At 39.3% G+C, this 22,404-nt stretch overlaps 1 protein-coding gene across 1 annotated transcript in view; it reads right to left on the bottom strand.

Moving 5' to 3' along the window:
- The window catches only part of ARHGAP10 (Rho GTPase activating protein 10), a 381,695-nt gene that overhangs the window by 141,614 nt on the left and 217,677 nt on the right, over nt 1–22,404 (bottom strand). The window contains exons 14-15 of the mRNA XM_027866797.1: nt 11,731–11,805; nt 2,824–2,911 (exon numbers count right to left, since the gene is read on the bottom strand). Of these exons, the coding sequence (XP_027722598.1) occupies nt 2,824–2,911; nt 11,731–11,805 (163 nt within the window). The remainder of the gene's footprint in view (nt 1–2,823; nt 2,912–11,730; nt 11,806–22,404) is intronic.

The raw sequence follows: 22,404 nt of genomic DNA, 5'->3' as shown, positions 1-22,404 counted from the left end.
ATGCTTCCTCTTTGAGAAGATGACAGGCCCATTAAGTGTCATACAGCGCACCTTTTGGAATTTTTCCAGCGTACTGCCAGGTTTGTGCTGATTTTTTCCCCTCCTTTTTTTTTTTCACCTCTAAGAAATAGTATTTGTCATATTGGATGGCTCTCTGGGAGGTGTGGAAGAAAGGGATATTAGGGGAAACTATGGTAATGTAAAAAACAAAAGACATCAATAAAAACTTATTTTTTAAAAAATTCAATTGCAACAAACACAAAAGGGAGGCATCATAGGACTACAGAAAGAATACTTTTGAGCACTGCTGGTATAGGGAATTTCCAGGTGATGAAACTCCCTGTACTAAAGCAGACTGGCACCTTCTCTTCAATTTATACTCTTATAAGAGTGGAGGGGGCGGGGATGATAGAGGGAAGGGAAAATTGGGGGAAGGGGTAATCAGAAGCAAACATTTCTAAGGAGGGACAGGGTCAAAAGACAGAACAGAATAAAGGGGAGGCAGGACAGGATGAAGGGAAATATAGTTAGTTTTTCACAACATGGCTACTATGGAAGTGTTTTGCATGACTACACATGTATAACCTGTATCGAGTGGCTTGCCTTCTCAATGAGGGTGGGTGGGGAAGGAGGAAGGGAGAGAATTTGGAACCCAAAGTTTTAAAAACAAATGTTAAAAATTATTTTCACATGCAACTGGGAAATAAGATATACAGGCAATGGGGTACAGAAATCTATCCTGCCCTACAGGAACATAGAAGGGAATAAAGATAAGAAAAAAAGAAAAGAAAAGAAAAAAAGAACAGTTTATATTTGTCAGGTTCACAATAATAAAAAGGAATTGCACCCAAAAAAATTTATACTCTTATAAGAGAGTTGCTCAGAAAAGGTTAAGTGATTTATATGTCAGAAGTAGAACTTGAGCCAAGATCTTTATGACTGAAGCTGGCTCTCTATCATCTACCCTAAACTGTCCCACTTTTTTTATTAATATTATTACTACTAGTAGTAGTAGTACCACCAGCACCACCACCACCACTACTACTGCTACTACTATTACTACTATTTGAATAATGGCTCCAGAATAATTATGATCATTTTTCTCACTTAACTGAAGCACATACATGATGGTATAAGAGAAGCCTGAAAGTACTGGGTGTGTTGGTATGGCGCAAGGTTACTCATCCACAATTTAATGATAAGAATGATAACTTAGATCACAGGTTACTGGAATATGAGGAGAAAAACAAAGTCTGCTTCTATTAGTATGAGAAATTCCCACTATGGGAATTCCTTCCACTAACGCAGATTACAACCTACGTTTTAGGATGTAGGTTCTAAAGTGTTACCTGAGGTATATCAAGGTCAAATGATGTGTCTCTGGTCATTAAGCTACCAAATGTACATATGAGGATGGATCTGAATCCATAACTTCCTGATGCCATCATGCTCAGGCTTTTATCCAGTATGACAAGTAGCCTCTTGTTCAAGGTTGTCGATAAACAAAATAGTTGTGACCTGTACTCCTTTAAACTATCAATGCTTTCAGAGCATTTGAATTCAACAGTTGAGTCTTTTGAAAAAATTATGCCTCTCAAAATAAAAATTCTATCTACTTTGAGAGAAACAGAAAACCTGTTTTAAAATAACAATAATAATATTCTCTTTTACAAAATCATGAGACCCTATGCTAACCACAGGGTGTGGATCATGATCGTAATTCTCAGCACTTACTTCTATTCTCCTTATTTCTCCTTCTACCCCAGGCTGCATATGTACAGGCTAATTCCATAATCGTAAACCTAATCCTGTTGAATTACATCTCTCTTTTTCAAAGCAACTGAGCACATAAAAAATTTATATGCTTTTTCCCATAACTTTATCTCCAATTAGAAAAATTATTTAATAGAATAGGGTTTTTCCCCCCTTTAAATCTCACATTTCTATTCTCCTTTCTTTTCTTCTCATTCTTTTGACATTTTTGCACAGGCTGTGAAACTTAACTGTGTTGAAAAAGCTTATCAAATCAAAGCCCCTTCTCAGTTTTGTGCGGAAAAGTTCCAGCGGCTCCACACACCCATGGTGTTTACATGGTTCTCCTCTCCATGTTTTAAGTCAGTAAAAACCCTGAGCTTTGATGTTTAATTTACAAACATAATTCCGGCATTCCCAAGTTCTAAAAGCAACACTTGAAAAATCTCATGAGGTCCCACCTTCCTTTCTGAATTCTTGTTGTTGGCAGTAACTCAAGTCACATGACAGATGCTCTGATTTTGACATGAAGAAGGATTTGAAAGCCAATTATTTGCTGAAAAATCTGTTTAATTATCAGGCAAAAATCAATGCTTTCTGAGGACACGCTTAAAGGTTGATGCTTGGCATAGACTCCAATGTTAAAATAGCTAGGAAGAGGTGGACAATTTAAATAAATGAAGGGAAAATACAAAACTCTTCCTAAACTCTCCATGAGCCTTTCCTAGATTCAGTGAAATGCACTGACCCATCCTCATTACTTCCTATAACTTCAATTTTGTATATCCATCTGTCCCTAGGAAAATAAATCACTAAGTGTCAGAGCTCTGACAAGCAAGACTTAGTCTTTCCCAGAATGAGCTCTCCATTAACTTTCTGAACACTTGAAGCCTGACTAAAACTTAACTTTAACTTAGGAAAGTTGCATGAAACACCACATATGCATGACCTTTTCTTAAAGTTCATCCTGAAGTCTGCATATAGCACTGGCTTTCACACAGTTAATATTCCATTTCCCAAACAATCCATCTACTCCCATTGAAGTTCAAATCTATGACCCAGGCAACTTACCTCAAATACTGCTTTAGAGCACTCGTTATAGTCTTCACTTCCCAATCTAAGGAATTTTCGAGGTCCACTTCATTGCATGTTTTGGCATCTGAGCAAAAACAGAAATGAAAAAAATTAAACCTCATACAACCAGAAAACCTCTTTACCAACCCCCAAATCATCAATTCTTAGCAGACCCAAGTCGAAACAGTTAACTCTGTACTCATCTACAAATGCATCAAATGTCAATTCTTAACAGGGTATAAAGTATGAATTATTAAAAACCTCTCAGTAATAGCAACATAGGTAAAATTTAGGCTAGTGTTACCAAGTTATTTGGAGAAAAGGGTGGTCACTGACACCAACAACAAAATGGAATGGGAAAATGGGAACGATTCAGCCACTGTATTACAGGGAAAAGAACAATGGATAAAGAAGTCTTAAGACCTAAGTTCAAATCCCATCTCTGGCACATACTGTATAATGATCTCAGAGGAGTAAATTAACCTCTCTGGATCCCAGGTCTTCATCTGTAAAATGAGGGAGCTGACTGGATGGATTCTAAAGTCCATTCCAAGTCTAAATCTATGACCCTATGATCTTTCACAGATTGACAACTGCCAAGTAAGGCAACTTTTCATTTATGAGAAATGTACTAACAATTGGCATGGCCAAAAGAATACAGTGTGTTTATCTGAATCATTTTTATTTGATGAAGCCACTCAGAGAGCTTGCATTAAAGTTCTCATCCCTTGTAACTGATGGGAAACTATAGTTAATAAAACAACGGCTTTCTCGATGTCATCAACTCAACAGCAAAAAAACATCAGGAGAAACTGATTCTGTAGTTTAGAGCTTAACACATGCCATAGGCCACCAGTCTCTTGAAGACTGAAAGAGAATTGGATCATAGATAAGGCAATGTTTCCATCCATATATAAGCCAATAAAGTCATTACAGCAAGAGACAGCATGGTATAATAGAGGTCCAACCTTAGAATCAGGAAGACCAGGGTTCCAAACTCACCTCTGACATTTACTGGTTGGGTAACCTTCTTTGGGCAAGTTACCTAATCTCCACATTTCCCTAGGCAACTCTCTATGACCAGCCATGATGGACAAGGTGCCAGTAAGTACTGTGAGAGGAAGTTTCCACTTGGATGAGGTGGCATGGGACAGGACAAGAAGCACTAGATTTCATGTCAGAGAACCTGGCTCCATATCCTTGTTCCACCTATCATTTATTGTCTATGTCACCCTTACCCTCTGGGGATTAGCTTCCTCATCAGTACAGTGAGAGGGTTAGCTTGATAAAATGAGGTGATTAGACATCTGAGGTCCTTTCCAGCACTAAATCTATTATCCGATGACGAAATCAGAGATCTGGACATCATCCAAAAAACTTCTTACAAGTGTTGCTATTTCCATATTTTTTTCTTTTGAGAATGGGTCTTCCTACCTCACCCAGCATTCAAGGACACCACTGACTGATACAGAAGTTATGACTGGCTCCATTTCTGACCTGGATCAGTTTGCCTCTCCTTAGGTCCACTGATAGCCCCCTACTCCCAACGGCTTGCCATATTTGCTGCTGGACTTAATGACGACACCTGCTTTGCTTTAGCCCCTACTGCAGCTGTGAACTCCTCAAGTGACTCACCAGGCTCAACCTCTCCTGATAGCAGCGATTACAGGCATACACCACCATACCTGCTATTTCCATCTTAATGTTACTGCTACTCATTCATGCAATAAACATTTCTGAGCACCTACCACATTGGAAATCAAATTTATATTCTTCCCCATCCTACATCACATTTTGTCATCATTCATTATCTAATTTGTTTTATGAGTGGCATGATTAAACTGGCTCTTCCTTTAACGAGCTTTAATGAAGTGTGTGCTTGTCCTATCACCACTCCCCACCTCCCGAAAAAAAAATAAATGTTCTTTTACAGAAAGCTTTTGAGTTTCGAAGAAAAAGACATCTATGGCAATAAACAATGCAAATAAATTAAGTCCAGGGAAAAATAACAACCCAAAAGCACATGGGGGGAAAAAAAAAGGTAAAAATGAAAGATAAGAGAGAACATCCCAATTCCATAGCAGTAATTTTTTTTTTCATTAAAATGTGTAAGTAACAATTATAACAGGCTGTCTTTACTGCTGGGTGTGTAGACAAAGCTGAAAGTGAATATTAAGTAAGCCACAGGGAGAATTGACAAGTAGCCCACTAAGAACCAGCACACTTGTCTCCTACACTGTTGTCTTGTCAAGGGAAACTGAGTTCCATGAAATAAGGTACATTTTTCCCCTAAAGACTGCTGGACTTGTACTTAGGAGGCCCAGGGTTCGAATCCTGCTCTCTGACATTTATTAGCTGTGTAGCCATAGGAAACCCATTTAACCTCAGTTAGCCTTAGGTTTCTCATCTGTAAAAAAGGAGTAATCATTCCTTACAGGATCCACCTCAAAAAGTTGTTGTGAGGATCACATGAGATAAGCTATATCAAAGTGTTTCATAAAATCTGATAAGCTAACAAAAATATTAACATAAATTTTGGACAATATTTTTGGTTTCAAAGAAACCAAATCATTTTTTATGGGTTTTTTTTTTAAAACTGATGGAATATAGGCAAAATAAGACTTCTGCAGGGTAAAGAAAGAACACGACTGAAACAGGAGAAGGTTTTGGTCTTGGGGTGAAACTGAAAGGACACCCACTCAATGTCACGCCTTGGCATTTTAAAAGTGAAACGAAACAGGAAGTGATGGTTATTTGACAGTCAAATTATCGTACATATACGGTCAATTGTTCATGACTCCAGTGACTGTTTAAAGCACTTCAACATTTCTGGATTCCAGCAACTGACAAGCAATATGCAATAAAATACAACAATGGTAATTGACACTGATTACATTTTTGATCAGTTCATACAATTCAGAACTCATCTGTTACTGAGCTTGTCAGACACACCAGAGATACATTTAAAAAATCAAATTAAGCCCCCTGATTGAAGGTGCAGTCCTTTATAACTAGGACTAAATAATTCTGTTCTAAAGGCTTTGCCAACCAATTACTTCTGTAACTGAATATTCTCTCTCTCATTAAATCAATTATTTAAATCTCATTTTAACATACAAGTCAGATAACACTTTCAATCAGCTAGCTACCAGCAAATCACCATCTTAAGGTCCAAAAAGTTTCTAAAAAGGAATCTTTTATATGATGTTCAGCTAACACGTTATCTTTCTGTTTGGTTTTGAGAACCATGGTATTTCTATGGAAAAATAAGCCTTCCTCTTGACTTCCTGGAATAAAAAGCAGCTGTCACATCAGCAGCTAATGACTACATGGTATCTATGCTGCTAATCCACTATTAAATTTTCACTGTTTTCAAATAACTCAATCATTACCATCTCTCATTTACAATAAGAGGCTGCATTTGGCTAGGTGGAATTTGTTGATAACATATTTGGAAGCTTTGAAATACATTCTAAGCAGTCATTCAGAAAGTATGTTTTGCTTTTAAAAAAAAAAAATAGGAGAGAAAAATGACCTCATTCCATTTCTCTCTTTCTTAAAAGTAGGAGGAAACTAAAATAATATGCACAACAAATCAATTTGCAGGTCCTCAGATTGAGCATATTTGGGAGCTAATTCCATGCTTGTAATTAACAAGATCATTCCAAGGGAAGTGGAGATTGTATGATTACTCTGCCTGTGAAGCCATCTCTGATAACGGCTACCACTGACATTTATCCCATCCTGAAGAACTCAAGAAGGCCATTGACTTGAGGTATTGGAAAAATAAGCTTTATGGTCCAAAATCTCAGATATGAGTCAGTTAGGTTAATGTATAAGAAGCAGTGGGGTTTTGTACCCAACTCCACTCCCATATTCCACCTCTGCTATATTCTAGGGGCTGGGGCTTTAAAATGTTCCATGCCTAAAGTAAGCAGGGTAATTCTTAAATAAAGAACCTCTTCTGAATTACTTCTGCTCATCTTCATAGCTCCTTTTCTATTCCTCCCCTCCAAAAAAAAAATCCATCCTGAATTTTCTGCCCCTCAGTTTTAGAAACACACAGAACTCACCAGGACGCATGTTATTATTTTATATTGTCACATAATTTTTCACCTTCTCACTGAACCTATTCCCTGATTTTTTTCACACAGAAGGAAGGAGGAAGAGGAGCAGAGAAACAAAGAGCAAGAAATGTATTTGTTACTCAAGTATCTTATTCTTAATCCATCTCTCACACCCCATTTACCAAAGAAGAGTGACTCACCCAGAGCTACAAAGAGGTAATATTTCTTTTATCAGCAAATGGTTCAGTATTTAGAATAAACATGGGTTTCAAGTGAGGATGTAGGAGAAGCAGATGTGAGGGTAAAGGGAAAAGGGGATGACGTGAAAGCAAATAGATGGAGATGTTCATATCTGGGGCTCAGTCATCTTCGATGAGAGAGAAGGACCAGGGTGCTGCTGCTACCCCCAATCTTACTGATGAGAACATAATTGCTTGTAGTAGCAACAAAGGGAATAGAATGGCCTCGTTCAGGAGGAGAGAAAGGAACAGAGACAATGTGGGAGAAAGTACTGAGCAAGACGGGTAGAAGCTAAGGAATGAATGGTGTCGAGCTACTCTTACTTCCCTTCCCCTCACTTTTCCCCTTCTCCCCAACCACTTGGTAAGCAGTTTAACAACTTCACACTTTCAGAAGATTACCACCAACAAGAATTGCTGTTTTAAACAGAGGGGAAAGGGGTAGTTAAAAAATAAAGTGGAGATGGGAGAAACAGATATTTTTCTCGATTTTATTCTAAAAATGTAAATGAGGAAACATATACAAGGGCCATCAGGGACATATAAGTAAATTCAGCATTCCTCTCCATCTATAAATTACTATAAGTATTTCATATATGGTACCCAAGGCACCTAAAACATTTAAACTAAGCTATATGCAAATACAATAACTTATGTTGAAAGAGTCAGGAGTCAGACATACATAAAATGGTAAGCAGTCTCAATGGATATAAGGAGGTTATTAGGAATAAAAAGGGAACTAAATAAAATACTTCACTTTTAGGGGATGCATACAGCCATGTGGTTTATCTATGTCACATTAAATAACTCGTGAAAACTGTGTGCCTATTCAAAGAAAAAATGTTTTAACAACAAAAAATATCCATTGTGAAAATGCTAACTTGAAACCATTATTTTAACAGAAGCAATGTCCCAAAATACAATGACCTAGCATCAGAAAAATTCATAAATATTAAGCTGGTCAACGTATCACTCTTTGCTTACCTTAGGGTTAGAAGCCAATCATCAAAATCTGGCTGCTACCACTCTGTATAGCTTTTTACTTAAGAGAAAATAAATTCAAAAAGAGTTGGTGGGCATAAGGGAGAAAATAAACCCACTAATATCTACTGGAGAAAATTAAAAGGGAAAAGAAATCCAAAGGAACTCAAATTAGATAGCAGATATTAATACATGAATTTATTTTGAGAGGGCAGTTAGGTGGCTCAGTGGATAGAGTGCTGGGCATGGAGTCAGAAATTCCCGAGTTCAAATCTGTCTCAGACACTTACTAGCTATGTGACCCTGGGCAAGTCACCAAACCCTGTGTGCCTCAGTTTCCAATCTGGAAAATGAGCTGGAAAAGGAAATGGCAAACCACTCCAGTACCTTTGCCAAGAAAACCCCAAATGGGGTTCAGGAAGAGTAGTACACGATTGAAAAACGACTAAACAACAAGAGATTTTAGTCAACATGATGGTAAGGATTTTAGTTAGACTTAAAAACAAACTGTTCTAATGCTGATGCTGCCCAAATATTAAGGAAGCTACATTTTTCCCATAGTCGTAAATAAAGGCAGAATAGCATAGTGGCAAAAAGACCTTGTTTAAATCCCACTTCAGATACCTGCTAGTTGTGTGACAATAAACAGGACATTTAACCCTTGGGTCTTAATTTCCTCATCTGTAAAATGAGATAAGAGCAGCACATACCTACAGGGTTGTTATAAAGATTAAATCAAATAATGCATGGGAAGCACTTTCCAAACCTTAAAGCATTATGGAAATGTCCAATGTAACTGACAACCTGTATAGCCCAGTGAATCTGGTTTTAGGAAGACCTACTTAAAGTCCTTGGAGGCAGCTAGGTGATACAGGGGATAGAGCACTCAGCCTGGAGTCAGGAATAACTGAGTTCAAATCTAACCTCAGATAACTTACTAGCTGTGTGACCCTGGGCAAGTCACTTAACCTCTGTTTGCCTTACTCCACGACAGATTGAAATAGCAAGCTAATCATGTATCTGTGCCAAGAAAACCCCAGAGAGAGCACTGACGTGCTATGGTCCACGGGCCACAAAGAATCAAACAGGACTGAACAACACCAACAACTTTTAAGTCCTGCCTCGGACACTCACTAGCTGTGTGACCCTAGGCAAGTTGCTTAACTTATTTTAGCCTCAGTTTCCTCATGTGGGCAAGTTGCTTAACCTATTTTAGCCTCAGTTTCCTCATCTGGAAAATGGAATATGCAAATGTCTCACAGGGTCACTGTGAGGGCTCAATTAAAATAATCTATGTGATAAGTTTTGTAAGCTTTAAAGTGACAGATAAATGTCAACTAAAAGCAACCTAATCTAGCCTACTTCCTGTCACCACGCTGACTCCCTAACATCTTCGCCATCTGCAGAATGAAGTTAACGAAAATTTTCTCCAACAGCATGATGGAGTCGGCATCCCTTTGTTTTCAGGCTTCACAAGGAAAATAACAAGTTCCTTCACTTATCCAATTTGTGGGGGATTATTGGAGGCAGCAAAGGAGTACACACACCAATACCAACACCACCCACTGCCACACCAAAACACCTTATAAGCTACACACTGCTCTTGAGGGTGCTTCCAATGAGGAAATGATATGGCGGCCGGGAGGTCAGAGACGCACAGAGAGAGATTAATCACAGATTCTGTGACAGCTCTGCACTTCTGGGAGATGGAAAAGACATCTTTGTCCAGACTCTATTTGAACGTGGGGAACTAAGCAATAAAAACATGCTGAGGTTATCGTGACAGATTTAATCCACTACCTAGGGAGGGAGCGCCCTGCACATAGGTGGTGCTTAATAAATGTTGGCTGAACTGAAAATGGGGGTGGGGGGAGGACTAAGAACCTCTGGGTCCCAGTGGCATGTTTTCTGTTCAACATTTCTTTCTGTTTTGATACCAGTATAATCTTCCACTTTGAATCCTTAGAACACAAATCTTATAAACGAGGAAAAAAGTGTTTCTAATTTTAAAATTAAGCAAAAGCAGATGCTGAAATCCCCATTAAACTCTTCCAGCTGCTACTGAACCACTGGCAACCTGAGTTCTATTTAATTTGGAGACCGCTGATGGTAAACGGGGAACACCGGCCTGCCAAAACCATATGCCTAAGTCAGACCAGAGTCCAAAAATGAAAACAGCCCCCGAAAGTAGACAGCACATTATTATAACACAACTGTCCAACTGGAAGACAAGTAAGTCTACCTTGTGTTGAAAGCCTCAGGAAAAAAAAAAAACACTGTTGCTTATGAAATCTTTCATGCAACACAACCAACATTATCTATACAGTGCTGGGTGTTTGTTTTTTTTTATTCCTCTTGGGTGAAGCATCCTCCCCCAGAATCTTTGCTACAAGTCTGTACAATGCAAGCAGATTTAAATGCACTGACAGAATACCTGAGGGTGTTGTTAATATTGATTAATTAAAGTGAGATATCATATAAATTAATATTTAGCAAGGTCATTATGACAGACTGATGTGACGCATAGGCCCTCAAGCCTGATGCCTTATCATCATTCCAGAAGAGACAGCCTGTTTAAGGAGGTGGGGAAGTGGGGGGCAGGAAGGTAGTCATACAGGTGGCATTGAATTGACAGTGGCATCTAATATAAAAAGCGCTTTGTCATTCACATAATGTCTTGGGTAATAAAATGAATTCACTTTCTGGTTTCCTCTAGCCTGCTGTGCCAAAGAACACTGTGTTATCAGCACAGATGGAGCGTGCCTGGATCTGGAGAAGAGCCTGGTGCAAAATGCATACAAGCCACTCTGAATACCAATGAAGCCCCAAGAATCGGCCCCTCGCTGTCAGAGTGACAAGTTTGGAAGCTCCATAAAAATGAACTAATCCCAGTGGTCTTGTCGAACCTCATGTACTGTCAGGACTCTGGCCAGGCAATCAGGAAGCCAGTTAGATATCAGAGGCCGGCAGGCAGGGCAGCGATGGATTTGCATATGGAAGGTTGGGGTCCTGGGTTCAGACCCCCTCCTCTACTACTGTGCGACCTTAGGCAGGTTGTCGAACCCCTCTGGCCTTCACTTTCCTCATCTGTGAAATGAGAGAGTTGGACCTTCTGGGTCTAAATCTATGATCCCAGAGAGACAGCATAGTACAATGGACAGCATCAGATTTAGAGTTAAAGCACTGAGTTCAAATGTCACTCCTGTCCCTTACTGAGAGACCGTGGAGCACTTTAGTCTTTTGCTCTTCCTCCGTAAAACGAGGAATTAGATTGCATGGGTCCCAAATGCCCCTTCCAGCTCGAAATCTAGAATCCTAAGATCCTGTTGTTCTGGTAGAAGAGGGAAGTGAGGGAAGGCACCAAACCCATGGACCCAAATTACTCTTCTAACCTAAAAGATGAAGGAGCAGGGGAGAGGCTCCGCTGATGTCAACATTAATGCTTCCCTCCAGTAACCAACCCATCACTGCTCAGGAGTAAATGTGCCTAGACTCCAGGAGTAAGGAATGACTTCGCAAATACAAATTCTATGACCATAAAAGATCCTATAAAATTAAATTAAGAGAAACCAATAATGCATGGTAAAAAAAAAAAAAGGATTATAAAAGAGGCATACCCATTAACACACTCAGAAGTCTCTGGACCTTTGAACTCACCCCCACAACTCTGTACAGTCCTTGATCATTTATACCTATGTGGGAGACAAAAAAAAAAAGTTAGCAAGGATATTTTATGTAATCTTTCTACATTTTTTAAAAGACCAAAACACTTTCATCACTAAATAATTAATTCCAGAACATCAAACACCAGTAAAACTTTGTCAAGTCTCTGAAAATAAGGCATGTGACAAAAACAGCTGTCTAGCAATAGCACTGGGCCATAAACTGTGATTGGAAAATCATCTCCTATTTTTAAAAAATGATTCGCCCTTTCTCCTCATCTTCCCCCTTGCTATCATCCCACACCACTTCCTCCTCTTTTGTTTCTAATAAGTTCATGGCCCTTCTTGCTTAGGTGAACGTGCACTCCTGATGAAGGCATAATCAATAGCCATCCTGTGTTCTCCGCAGATTGTCCCTTCCATCAGACCTTCTCTTGAAATTCTATGTTTCTCTATCTACTGAATCTACTCTGCTCATACAGACACACCCAACTCTCCCCAACCTTGGAAAATTCTCACTACATGCTGCCATTCTTACTACCTATGCTAGAGCTCTCCTCCCTTTCTTAGAGAAATTCTTTGAAAATCTATTATCACTACCTTCACTTCCTCTCCTCTCACTCTCTTCCAACTGCCAGTAGCCTAATTTATAACCACATCACTCAAATGAGACTGCTCTCTTTAAAGTTACCAGTGATCTCTTACCTGATAAATCTAATGGTCTCTTCTAAATCCTCATCCTTCTTGACCTCTCTGCATCACTTAATATTGGTGACTATCCTACCCTCTGAGATACTCTTCTCTCTGGGTTTTTGGGACACTCTCCCTCTCTTGGTTCTCCTATCTGTCTCACCACTGTTTTAATCTTTTTTGCTGGTTCATTATTGATAACATTTCCATTAAACAGGGGAATATCCCAAGGTTCAGATTTGGGCCCTCTTCTCTTCTTATACTTCATTTGGTGACTTCATTTCTCTTATGAGTTCAGTTACCATCTGTATGCTGACAACTTCCAGATCTATAGATCGACCCTAGCCTCTCTCGTGAATTCAGTCCCATATCACCAACTACCAAATGCCCATTCCAAAGTGGTCATCCAGTAGGCATCTCAAACTCAACATATCTGAAACAGAATTCACTCCTGTCACCCCAAACCCACCCCATTTTTAGGGCACTTCTACACTTCCGGTCAAGCAGCTTTGCAACTTGGTGTCATTCCTCAACTCTTAACTGACCCTACCTATCCAGCCAGCTGCCAAATCTTGTCATTTCTACCTCCATAACACTTCTCACATCTAACCCCTTCAAGCTAACATGCTGGTTCGGAACTGTAGCACCTCTCACCTGAACTCCAGTTATCTCTCCCTACCTCAAGCCTCCCTTAAACCTAACCCTTCTTCCACACAGCTGCCAAAGTGATTTACTTAAAGCGCAGGTTTGAAAGAGTCACTCCCATAACTCAGTGATCTCCAATGGCTCCCTATTACCTCTAAGAACAAATAAAAACTCCTCTATTTGGCATTTAAATCTCTCTGCAGCCTGGTTCTTTCAGTTCTCTTGTTCTCCTCCACACATATACCCTGCAATCAAACCATACAAGTTTCCATCTTCCTTCTCTGTGCCTTGGGACTAGTTGTCCTTTATGCCTGAAATGCTCTTTCTCCTCCCTCCCCTGTCACAGGATCCTTGGTTTCCTTCAAGACTCAGCTGAAGCGCTATCTTAGACATGAAACCTTTTCTGACTCCCCACTCCCCGCCCCAGCCACTGCTAGTGCATAACCTCCAAAAATCCTGCGCATGACGCCTTCCCCATTTGAAAGAAAGTTCCCAGAGGGCTGGGACTATTTTTAATCTTTCTCTGTATCTCCAACACTTCACACAATGCCTGGCATAGTTAGAACTTGAAAACATTTGTTGATTGATCAATTGATTGATTTGGAAAGAGTGTAGGATGTCCATTTCCTGGATTAATGGAAAGGATTTGGATTCAAAGGACCTGGGTTCAAAACCCAGCTCCAATATTTAATATGGATTCTTTGTGACTTTGGACAAATCACTTAACATTGCTGGACCTCAGTTTTCTCATCTGTTTAAAAAAAGAAAAGGAAAAGAAGAGGTAGAATAGATTCCCTTCAAAGTACCTTTCCATCTAAATCTATGCCATTAGGACACCTGTGATCTCATCAAGGTGGAGAACTCCTGGTACAAAAATGCTCATCTCTAGCTTACAGCCTTAGATAGTTACCTGGGGCCCTTAAGAGGTTAACTGATGTGCCCATGATCACAAAGTCAGTGTTAAGAGGTAAGACTTTGGTCTTCCTGACTCTGAAGCTAGCCTTCTATCTAACATGTAATGTCTTGGTGTGTCTACTATTTTGGGAAGGGGACTGGACCTACAATTTCATCAGGATGTAGAATCCTTCATGTCAGTCCCTCAAAAGGCATTTAATAAGCACCTACTATGTGCTAAGCTCTGCATGTGAAAACCACTTCTACCAGTGCAGGTCAAACCCTGCTCTGCAACTTAGACAGTTGCCTGGGAAGACTGAAAGGGTAAGTTGTTTGCTCACAGTCACATGTGCCAGAGAAGGAATTAATCCCATTCATATCGATTCTGAGACCAGCTCTCTCTGTCCTCTATACCATCCCACTTTTTCAATGTTATCCCACATATGGTACATCAAAACCTAAACCAAGGCCCATAGGCAAGAATTATGAGTATCTTAGATCGCACACAATCTACAGACAAACAATTTTCAGCCTTGTTGCTACATAGTCTTGTAAATAAAATCTGATTTGAAAATTTGGGGGGTGTTGGAATTTATAAACTAGTAGACTAGAAGTCACTGTATGGATGACTCCCAAGAGAATATCCACAGAGTAGAATTACAGTCACCTCCCAAGGACACCCAAGCTCAAATTCATTCAAGTCCAAAAAGGAACCATAATGTTTTTTCAAAAATATTTGCACAATGTTCCCAGTGAGAAATACTAATAACTTCAAAGACACCTCAAATTTTGGAAACTGCCACCATCTCTAACCAGAAAGCAAGCAACTCAAAGTACAACAGGAAAAAAAGAGGCAATTGAAAAAAAAATTAAGTCAAAAATAACTTCCTATTTTTACTTTTCTGAAGATTGGCAGCTTTTAGGCAGTGCATTTATTTTCTGTGAGGCTGATGTCATCTCTAACAAAAACACAAAGGCTGCCTGGCAAGGTAGGTGATGGTACATTTAACCCCTCACCTTTCCAACAGAAGAAGAGAATTGAAATTATGATCAGGGGAATTGGTTTAGTAATTTCTCTTCCCTTTTGTTTCTTCCTTACAAACATAACCATCTTCTTCTCTCCTTATCCTTTACTGAGCATGCCCAGGTCACACAAGCTCTCATTTCTCCAGGGTCACAACTGTTTTTTTTTTAACTCTCTCTCTTTCAATTACTTCACTAAAACTCACAGAACCAGGACAAAGGAGGCTAATCTATTTCTCTGCTTATATCTCTTTACAGCAAAAAATCAGTTAAAGAGAGCCTCTGACATGGTATGGAAATCAACGGCAAGCCTGGACAAGTCAAGAGTTTTGTTTTGTTTTGTTTTTTAAAATACAAACAGATGGCCAATGGGTAGGACATTAAGAAGCTTTCTGAAATTGGATTAAGAATGGAGAATAAAACAAAATATTTGTGGCATCACAACCTGTTGTAAAAAAAAAAAAACTAGAAACCAAATAAGTGCCAAGTAACTGGGTTACTAATGAACAAATTGCGGCATACGAATGCAATGGAATAACATTGTGTATAGGAAGACATAAAAAATATGAGGAATTCAGAGAAATAAGGGAAGACTTATACAAACAGATGCAGAGTGTAGAAAGCAAGAACCAGAAGAACAAAATACACAATGGCTACACTAATGTACAGGAAGAAATTATCTTGGTTCTAAGAGAACAAAGGATGAAAATCTCTCAAGAGAAAGGAGGAGTGATTTTGGAGTGCGCTGCATAGCTGCTTTGTTAGTCACTTTATTGAACTTTTTCTTAATTACCAGAAACTGTTCAATGAAGGACAGGAGCCTATCAGGGAATGCCAGGAATTTTTTTTTTAAGACATCAATTTTGTAAACAGAAAGGAAAAAGGGGACCTAATTTCTTCCTCTAGATAGGATTTGTTCAGAGAGTTTAAAATTTTAAAAAAGTCTTAAAATGCTTTTGAGAAAGAATTTAGAGAAAGGGGCCCCCAATATGAGGAACTTAAAATAACTTGATCAGAATGAAAGAAGTCAAATCTCTAAGTCATGTTCCACAGTCAAACAAGTGGGCTGCTGTGAAAAACATCTAAAATACCTGTAGTATTGAAACAAGGATGTTCCTTTTGCAATAATAATCACTGTGCTGGTAATTACTATCAGATAATTGATCAAGTTCAAATTCATCAGGCTGAGAGAAGCAAAGTTAATTGCTAATGCATAATGAGAGGTGCAGGGGGGAATTAATGCAGCTCAACATGGTTTTACTTTTTAATGAAATTTAAATAAACCACTTACAAAAGCAAGCTGGAAATGTTATTTAAAAGGCATAGGATCATAGAACTGGCAACTATGTTGGAGGTCATGTAGTCCAACTCACATCATTTTACAGATAGTGAAACTGAGGCACAGAGATGTTAAGTGATTTGCTCAGTATCACAGGATCATTAAGGGGAAAAGCCAGCACTTAAACCTTGCTCCTGGGACCCCCCAATCCAGAGCTTTTTCCACTGAACTACACTGCCCTCATCCTATAATTGAGTGTTAGAGAACTTTCCCATCTTCCTGTGTTATTTGAAAGAGCTTTAGACCAAGAAACTAAAGAGGAAAATGAATGTACAGATACCGGACCAGGACAGAGGACTATAGGCCTACAGACATATGCTACAGAAGTCCTGACAACATCCTCTAACCCCAATCCATTTCTCCCAGCTCTTCCAGACCTGCACAGCACTACCAAAACAATCATCCTAAAATACTGCTCCAGTATATGATCTCCCCGCACGGGAACCTATAATCATTCTTTATCACCTATTAGACAAAAATCTAAAATCCCTGGGCTAATGATCATTCAGCAGGCATTTATTAAGCACCCAATACTTGCAAAGCATTGGAGATACAATTTTTTTTTAAATGAAAGAACTGAGAGAGGATTCTGGGAAGATGGCAGAGTAGGTCAGAAAATTTCAAGCTCTCAAGATTTTCCTCCACAAGAGTTAAACAGTGCCTCTGGGCAAACACTGAGCAGTAAAAACAACTAAGAGTAGGGGCAGAACAGGGGTTCTCAAGGGACAAATGGAGAAGATCTGAAGACAAATTCCAGGAGGAGATTTTCTCCCAGAAAAGAGTAAACACCTCCAGGCTAGGGACCTCTTAAACAACAAGTGGCAAGCCCTGGGGTTAGCTGGTTTGGGAGGCTGCTTAGACCCCAGCCACAGGAACCTTTGCCCTGGGGGACAGTGAGGGGAGTTGGGCGTCTGACCTGGAGAAGACAGAGGGAACCTCTTCTGACAAGGAACGGCCAGACCCAGCAATGCTGCAGAGATGCTGTGGGGGCAAGAACGAACCAGCACAGGCCAGGTGAATGCAGAAGCAGTAGGGCGGGATACCACTATCTGTGGGCACTTACTGGAGCCTAGAGGTCTTGGTTTGAGTCCAAGGTCAGAAGGGAGAGCTGAAGAGGATCAGAGGCCAGAGGCATCATCCCCTATACCCCAGGACTAGAGGTGATTATAAAAACTAAATTATCACCAAAAAAATGCACAGGCAAAGAAAAAAGAATCCAACCACAGAGAGCTACTATGGGGATAGAGAAGTTTAGGGTCCATCTTCAGAGGAGGATACTGAAGCAAAGAAACACTTTTCTACCCCAAAGAGCAACATCAAATGGTCACCTGCCCAAAAAAGAATTCATTAAAGAACTTAAAAAGGACTAAAAATCAAATGAGAGAAAGGAAAAACTAAAAAGAAAAGTAAGAATAATACAAGAAAAACAGGAAGATTATGAAAAGAAAGTCAACCAATTAGAAAAGGAGATCCAGAATCGTAAGGAAGAAAATGACTCCCTGAAAATCAGAATTGGGCAAGGGGAAGCCAGCAAAGTTATAAGAGAGGAAGAGAAAAAAAACAAAATATAAAGAAAGAAAAATAGAAGAGAATGTGAAATATCTCACAAGAAAAACAACGGATCCAGACAAAAGATCAAGAAGGAAAAACATAAGAATAACTGGACTACCTGATAGTTCTGATCAAAAAAAGCATCTTGATACAAGGATATAAGAAATAATTAAAGAAAATTGTCCTGAACCACTAGAACAAGAGGGGAAAGTAGAAATAGAAAAAATAATCCACCAATGACCACCTGAAAGAGATCCTACAAGGTAAACTCACAGGAATATTATAGTCAAATTTCAAAACCCCAGATTAAGGACAAAATATTGGAAGCAACAAGAAAAAAAAAAAAAAACAACTTACATATGACGGTACCACAATTAGAATTACACAAGACCTAGCAGCAGCGACACTAAAAGATCGCAGGTCTTGGAATACTATATACAGAAGAGCAAAAGAACTGGGCTTCTGGCCAAAAACATCATGCCCAGCAAAGCTACGCATAATTCTGAATGAAAAAGAAAAAAAGGACATCCGATCAATCATCAAACTCTCAGGATTTTGTTAAAAAAAAAAAAAAACAAACAAACCTGAACTCAGTAGAAGATCTGACATATAAGAGCCAAGAGAAATATAAGGACACAACAATCACAAGGGACTAAATACGAATAGAACGTTTACCTTTTATATATGTAAAATGTAAACCTATGTCTCAGATTGTTATTAGTAATTAGGTAGCTTATAAGAAAGACTGGGGTAGACCTGAAAATGATATGACTTCAAATAGGAAAACCGTTCAAGAACAGCTAAAAGAGTAATTACCTTCTACAAATGAGGAGCCAGAGAAAGAACCAATACAGGGGAATTAGATGGCGGAGGGGGACTGTTAGTTGTGGAAACCTACTTTCATCAGGAATGGGTTTAGGAGGGGAAAATACAAATACATTTAGAAGAATATGAAAGATTTAGAAAGAAACAAAATTCTATGGGGATAGGGAGGGGGGAGAGGATAAAAAAGGGATCTTTAGAGGGGAGCATGAGGGAATAAGTTAAAAAAGGGGTTTAGATTTAGGGGAATGGGAGGATAAGGGAGGGATCGCTAGAGTGGGTAAGTGATAGGAGGGTAACGTAGCAAAAACAAAGATTAGGAGTAGAATCTCTTAGGATATGGATATATATTACATATATATATAATATATACACACACACATACATATATGTGTGTATATGTATGTATATATGTATACATGTATGTATATATCAATACCTATATATAAATATATCCATGCTCAATTGTAGCCTTTGGGTGGCAGGTAGGTGGAGGAAGAGGGAAAAAAGAACGAAGAAGTGCACAGCAGAAAACAAAAGAAAACCTACAAGAAAGCACAAAAGAGATGGGCAGCTTTCACCATAACACACAGTATTTAATATATAGGTTTTCCTGAAACTAAGAGTTATTGCTACATATTTTCAATCTTCTCCTGTGTTCTGTTGTGCATATGACATATTTTTTTTCTTTTCTTTTATATTTATTAAAAAAAAAGAAATTAAAAAGTAAAAAATAAAATAAAATAAAATAAATAGATAAATAAATAAATAAAATGAAAGGATCTCCACCCTCAAGGAGTTTGTATTCTATCAGGGGAAACTACATGTGCATATATTACACAAAATAAAGATAATGTAAATTTTGGAGAGGAAGAACACTAGCAGATTGGGGGAGGGGGCCGTGAAAAGCTGAAATTCAGAAAAGTTTTCATATAGAAGCCAGCATTTGATCAGAGTCTTAAAAGGAAGGGAGAAGAGAAAGGAATTAACATTTATACCAGGCCTACCACTTGCCTGGCACTGTGCTAAGTACTTTACAAATATCTCAAACTCACTTCTATTAAGTATAAGCACTGGATATGCAAAAAGAGGCAAAAGACAGTCCCTGTCCTCAAAGAGCTTACAGTCTATGGGGGGTGGGGAGAAAACATGTAAATGAATATATACAAAGTAAGCTGGATACAGGATAAACAGGAAATAATTAACAGAGAGAAGGCACTGGAATTAAGCCAGGCTGGGGAAGGGTTCCTGTAGGAGACAGAGTTAAAGGAAGCTACAGCAGTTATGGGATCCTCACAACAACCTCTAGACATAAACATTGTGATTATCCTGATTTTACAGATGAGGAAACTGAGATGGATAGAGGTTAAATGACTTGCCCAGAGTCATTTGTTGTTTTGTTGAGTCTGACTCTTCAAGACCCCATCTGGGGTTTTCTTGTGAAAGATACTGGAGTGGTTTGCCATTTCCTCCTCCAGCTCATTTTACAGATGAAGAAACTAAAGCAAACAAGGTTAAGGGACTTGCCCAGAGTTACAACAGCTAGTATGTATGTGAGGCCAGATTTGAACCCAGATTTTCCCAACTCCAGGTCCAGAACTCTGTCCACGGATCCACCTAGCTGCCTCTAAGGAAGGAAAACAAGAGACAGAAGTAAAGAGGTAGGCCTATGTGACAAACCGTGTAAAGGTATTCAGGCAGAAGATGGAGAGTCCTATCCGATAAACAATAACAAATTCAGTTTGGCTAAAAAGCAGCATGCAGGAAAGAGAGTAATATATAAAGGAAATTGTGGCCAAGTAGGGAAGGGTTTTAAAAGCCAACAGCATAGCTTATATCTGATCCCAGAGGCAACAGAGAACAACTAGAATTTATGGAGTAGGAGAGTGACAGAGGCAGATGTAAACTTTAGAAAACTCATTTTGACAGATGTGTGCGTGATAGCTTGGGGGCAAAGCAGAGATGAGACAAAGGGACCAATTTAAAAGGTGATGGCAACAGTCAGGTGAGAGGTGATGAATACCTGAATGAGAGCTGTGGGCAAGTGAGTAAAGAGGGGGTCCAAAAGATGCTCGAGAGGCTAACCATGGCAAGAGCTGGCCATAAACTGGATATGTGGGGTGAGAAGAATGAGAGAAGGGAAGGATAACACCAAGGTTGAAAAAGCTGGTGACTATACAAATAGGGAACATTTAAAGAGGATGTAAACAGGATGAATTCAGTGGGGGACATAATGGGCTAGATATACCTATGGGACATCCAATTGGAAATATTTAATAGGCAGTTTGAGACAGGAGGCTGGAGCCTAGACTTGGATTCATAGATTTGAGAGTCATCTTCATAGAAATAATTAAACTCTTGGGAGCTGATTTAGTCACCAAGTGAAAGAATGTAGAGAGATTAGAAGAGATTAGAAGAGATCAGAAGGCTCAGAACTGAGCCTTGGGACACACTCAGAGTCAGGGGTCATGATATGAATGATGAATCAACAAAGACTGTAAAAGAATGGTCATTAAGTAGTAGGAGAATCAAGAAAAATCAGTGTCAAAAAAGCCCAGAAAGCAAAGAGGAAAGGTCAATGGTTTCAAACACTGCAGAGATGTTGAGAAGTAAGAGAGCTGAAAATGGGCCATCACATTTGGTAATCAGAGATCACTAGTAACTCTGGAGAGAGCAGCTGATCATTTAGGACCCACAGGTTCCATCTTGCCTAGCCAACACTATTCTCTAACACAAACCCTCTACATCAGGCTTCCATACTCCCCCTTCCCGACCCTTGCCCCAAATATAAAAAATGCTCCAGTCCAGACCTCTGTTCTCGCTACATATCCTCCAATGAATATCCACCACCCTAAGTGTTACACTGCATTCAAGTCCTTTGCTGTTTTTGTTGTTTAATTGTTTCAATTGTGTCCGACTCTTCAGGACTCCATCTGGGATTTTCTTCGCAGAGATACAGGTTTGCCATTTCCTTCTCCAGCTCATTTTTACAGATGAGGGAACTGAGGCAAACAAGGTTAAGTGACTTGCCCAGGGTCACACAGCTAATAAGTGTCTGAGGCCATATTTGAAGTCAGAGGAGTCTTCTTGACTCTAGGCCCAGAGCGCTATCTACTGTGCCCCCTAGCTGCCCATTCATCCAAATCCTACCCCTCCCTCCAAAAAAAAGTAGCCTTCCCTGAGTGTCCCTGATCTTCTCCTTCTCTGAATTCCTAGGGCACTCATCATCTATAGTACACCACATAACAATCCTGTGTGGACACATCTACAATGCTTACAAGCTTACAAAGCAGTTTGCATACATTATCTCCCTTGATACTTGGAGAAGTCCTTTGGGGACAGATATTACAGCTATTAATCCCCATTTTATACATAAGTTAACAGAAGCTTGGAGAGTGACTTGCCCATGGTCACAGGGTTAGTAACCATTAGAGATGGAATATAAACCCATATTTTTCCTGACACCAAGTCCTATATTTTTATCCACCATCCCAAACTGTCAATATCACTCTCACTTGCAACCTAATGTTTCTAGTTTTCATTGTGTCTTTCCAATGACATTAGAAGCTACATTAAGGACAAGGACTATATCTTCAACTTTTTTTTTTGGCATACCACTGAGTGCTGAGCACACAGTGCTAAAATGAATTTCAAACCAAATCAAA

The sequence above is a fragment of the Vombatus ursinus genome, unplaced genomic scaffold (assembly GCF_900497805.2).
Source record: "Vombatus ursinus unplaced genomic scaffold, bare-nosed wombat genome assembly UNPS02014784.1, whole genome shotgun sequence".
Lineage (NCBI taxonomy): Eukaryota > Metazoa > Chordata > Mammalia > Diprotodontia > Vombatidae > Vombatus > Vombatus ursinus.
This window is presented reverse-complemented; position numbering and strand designations above follow the sequence as displayed.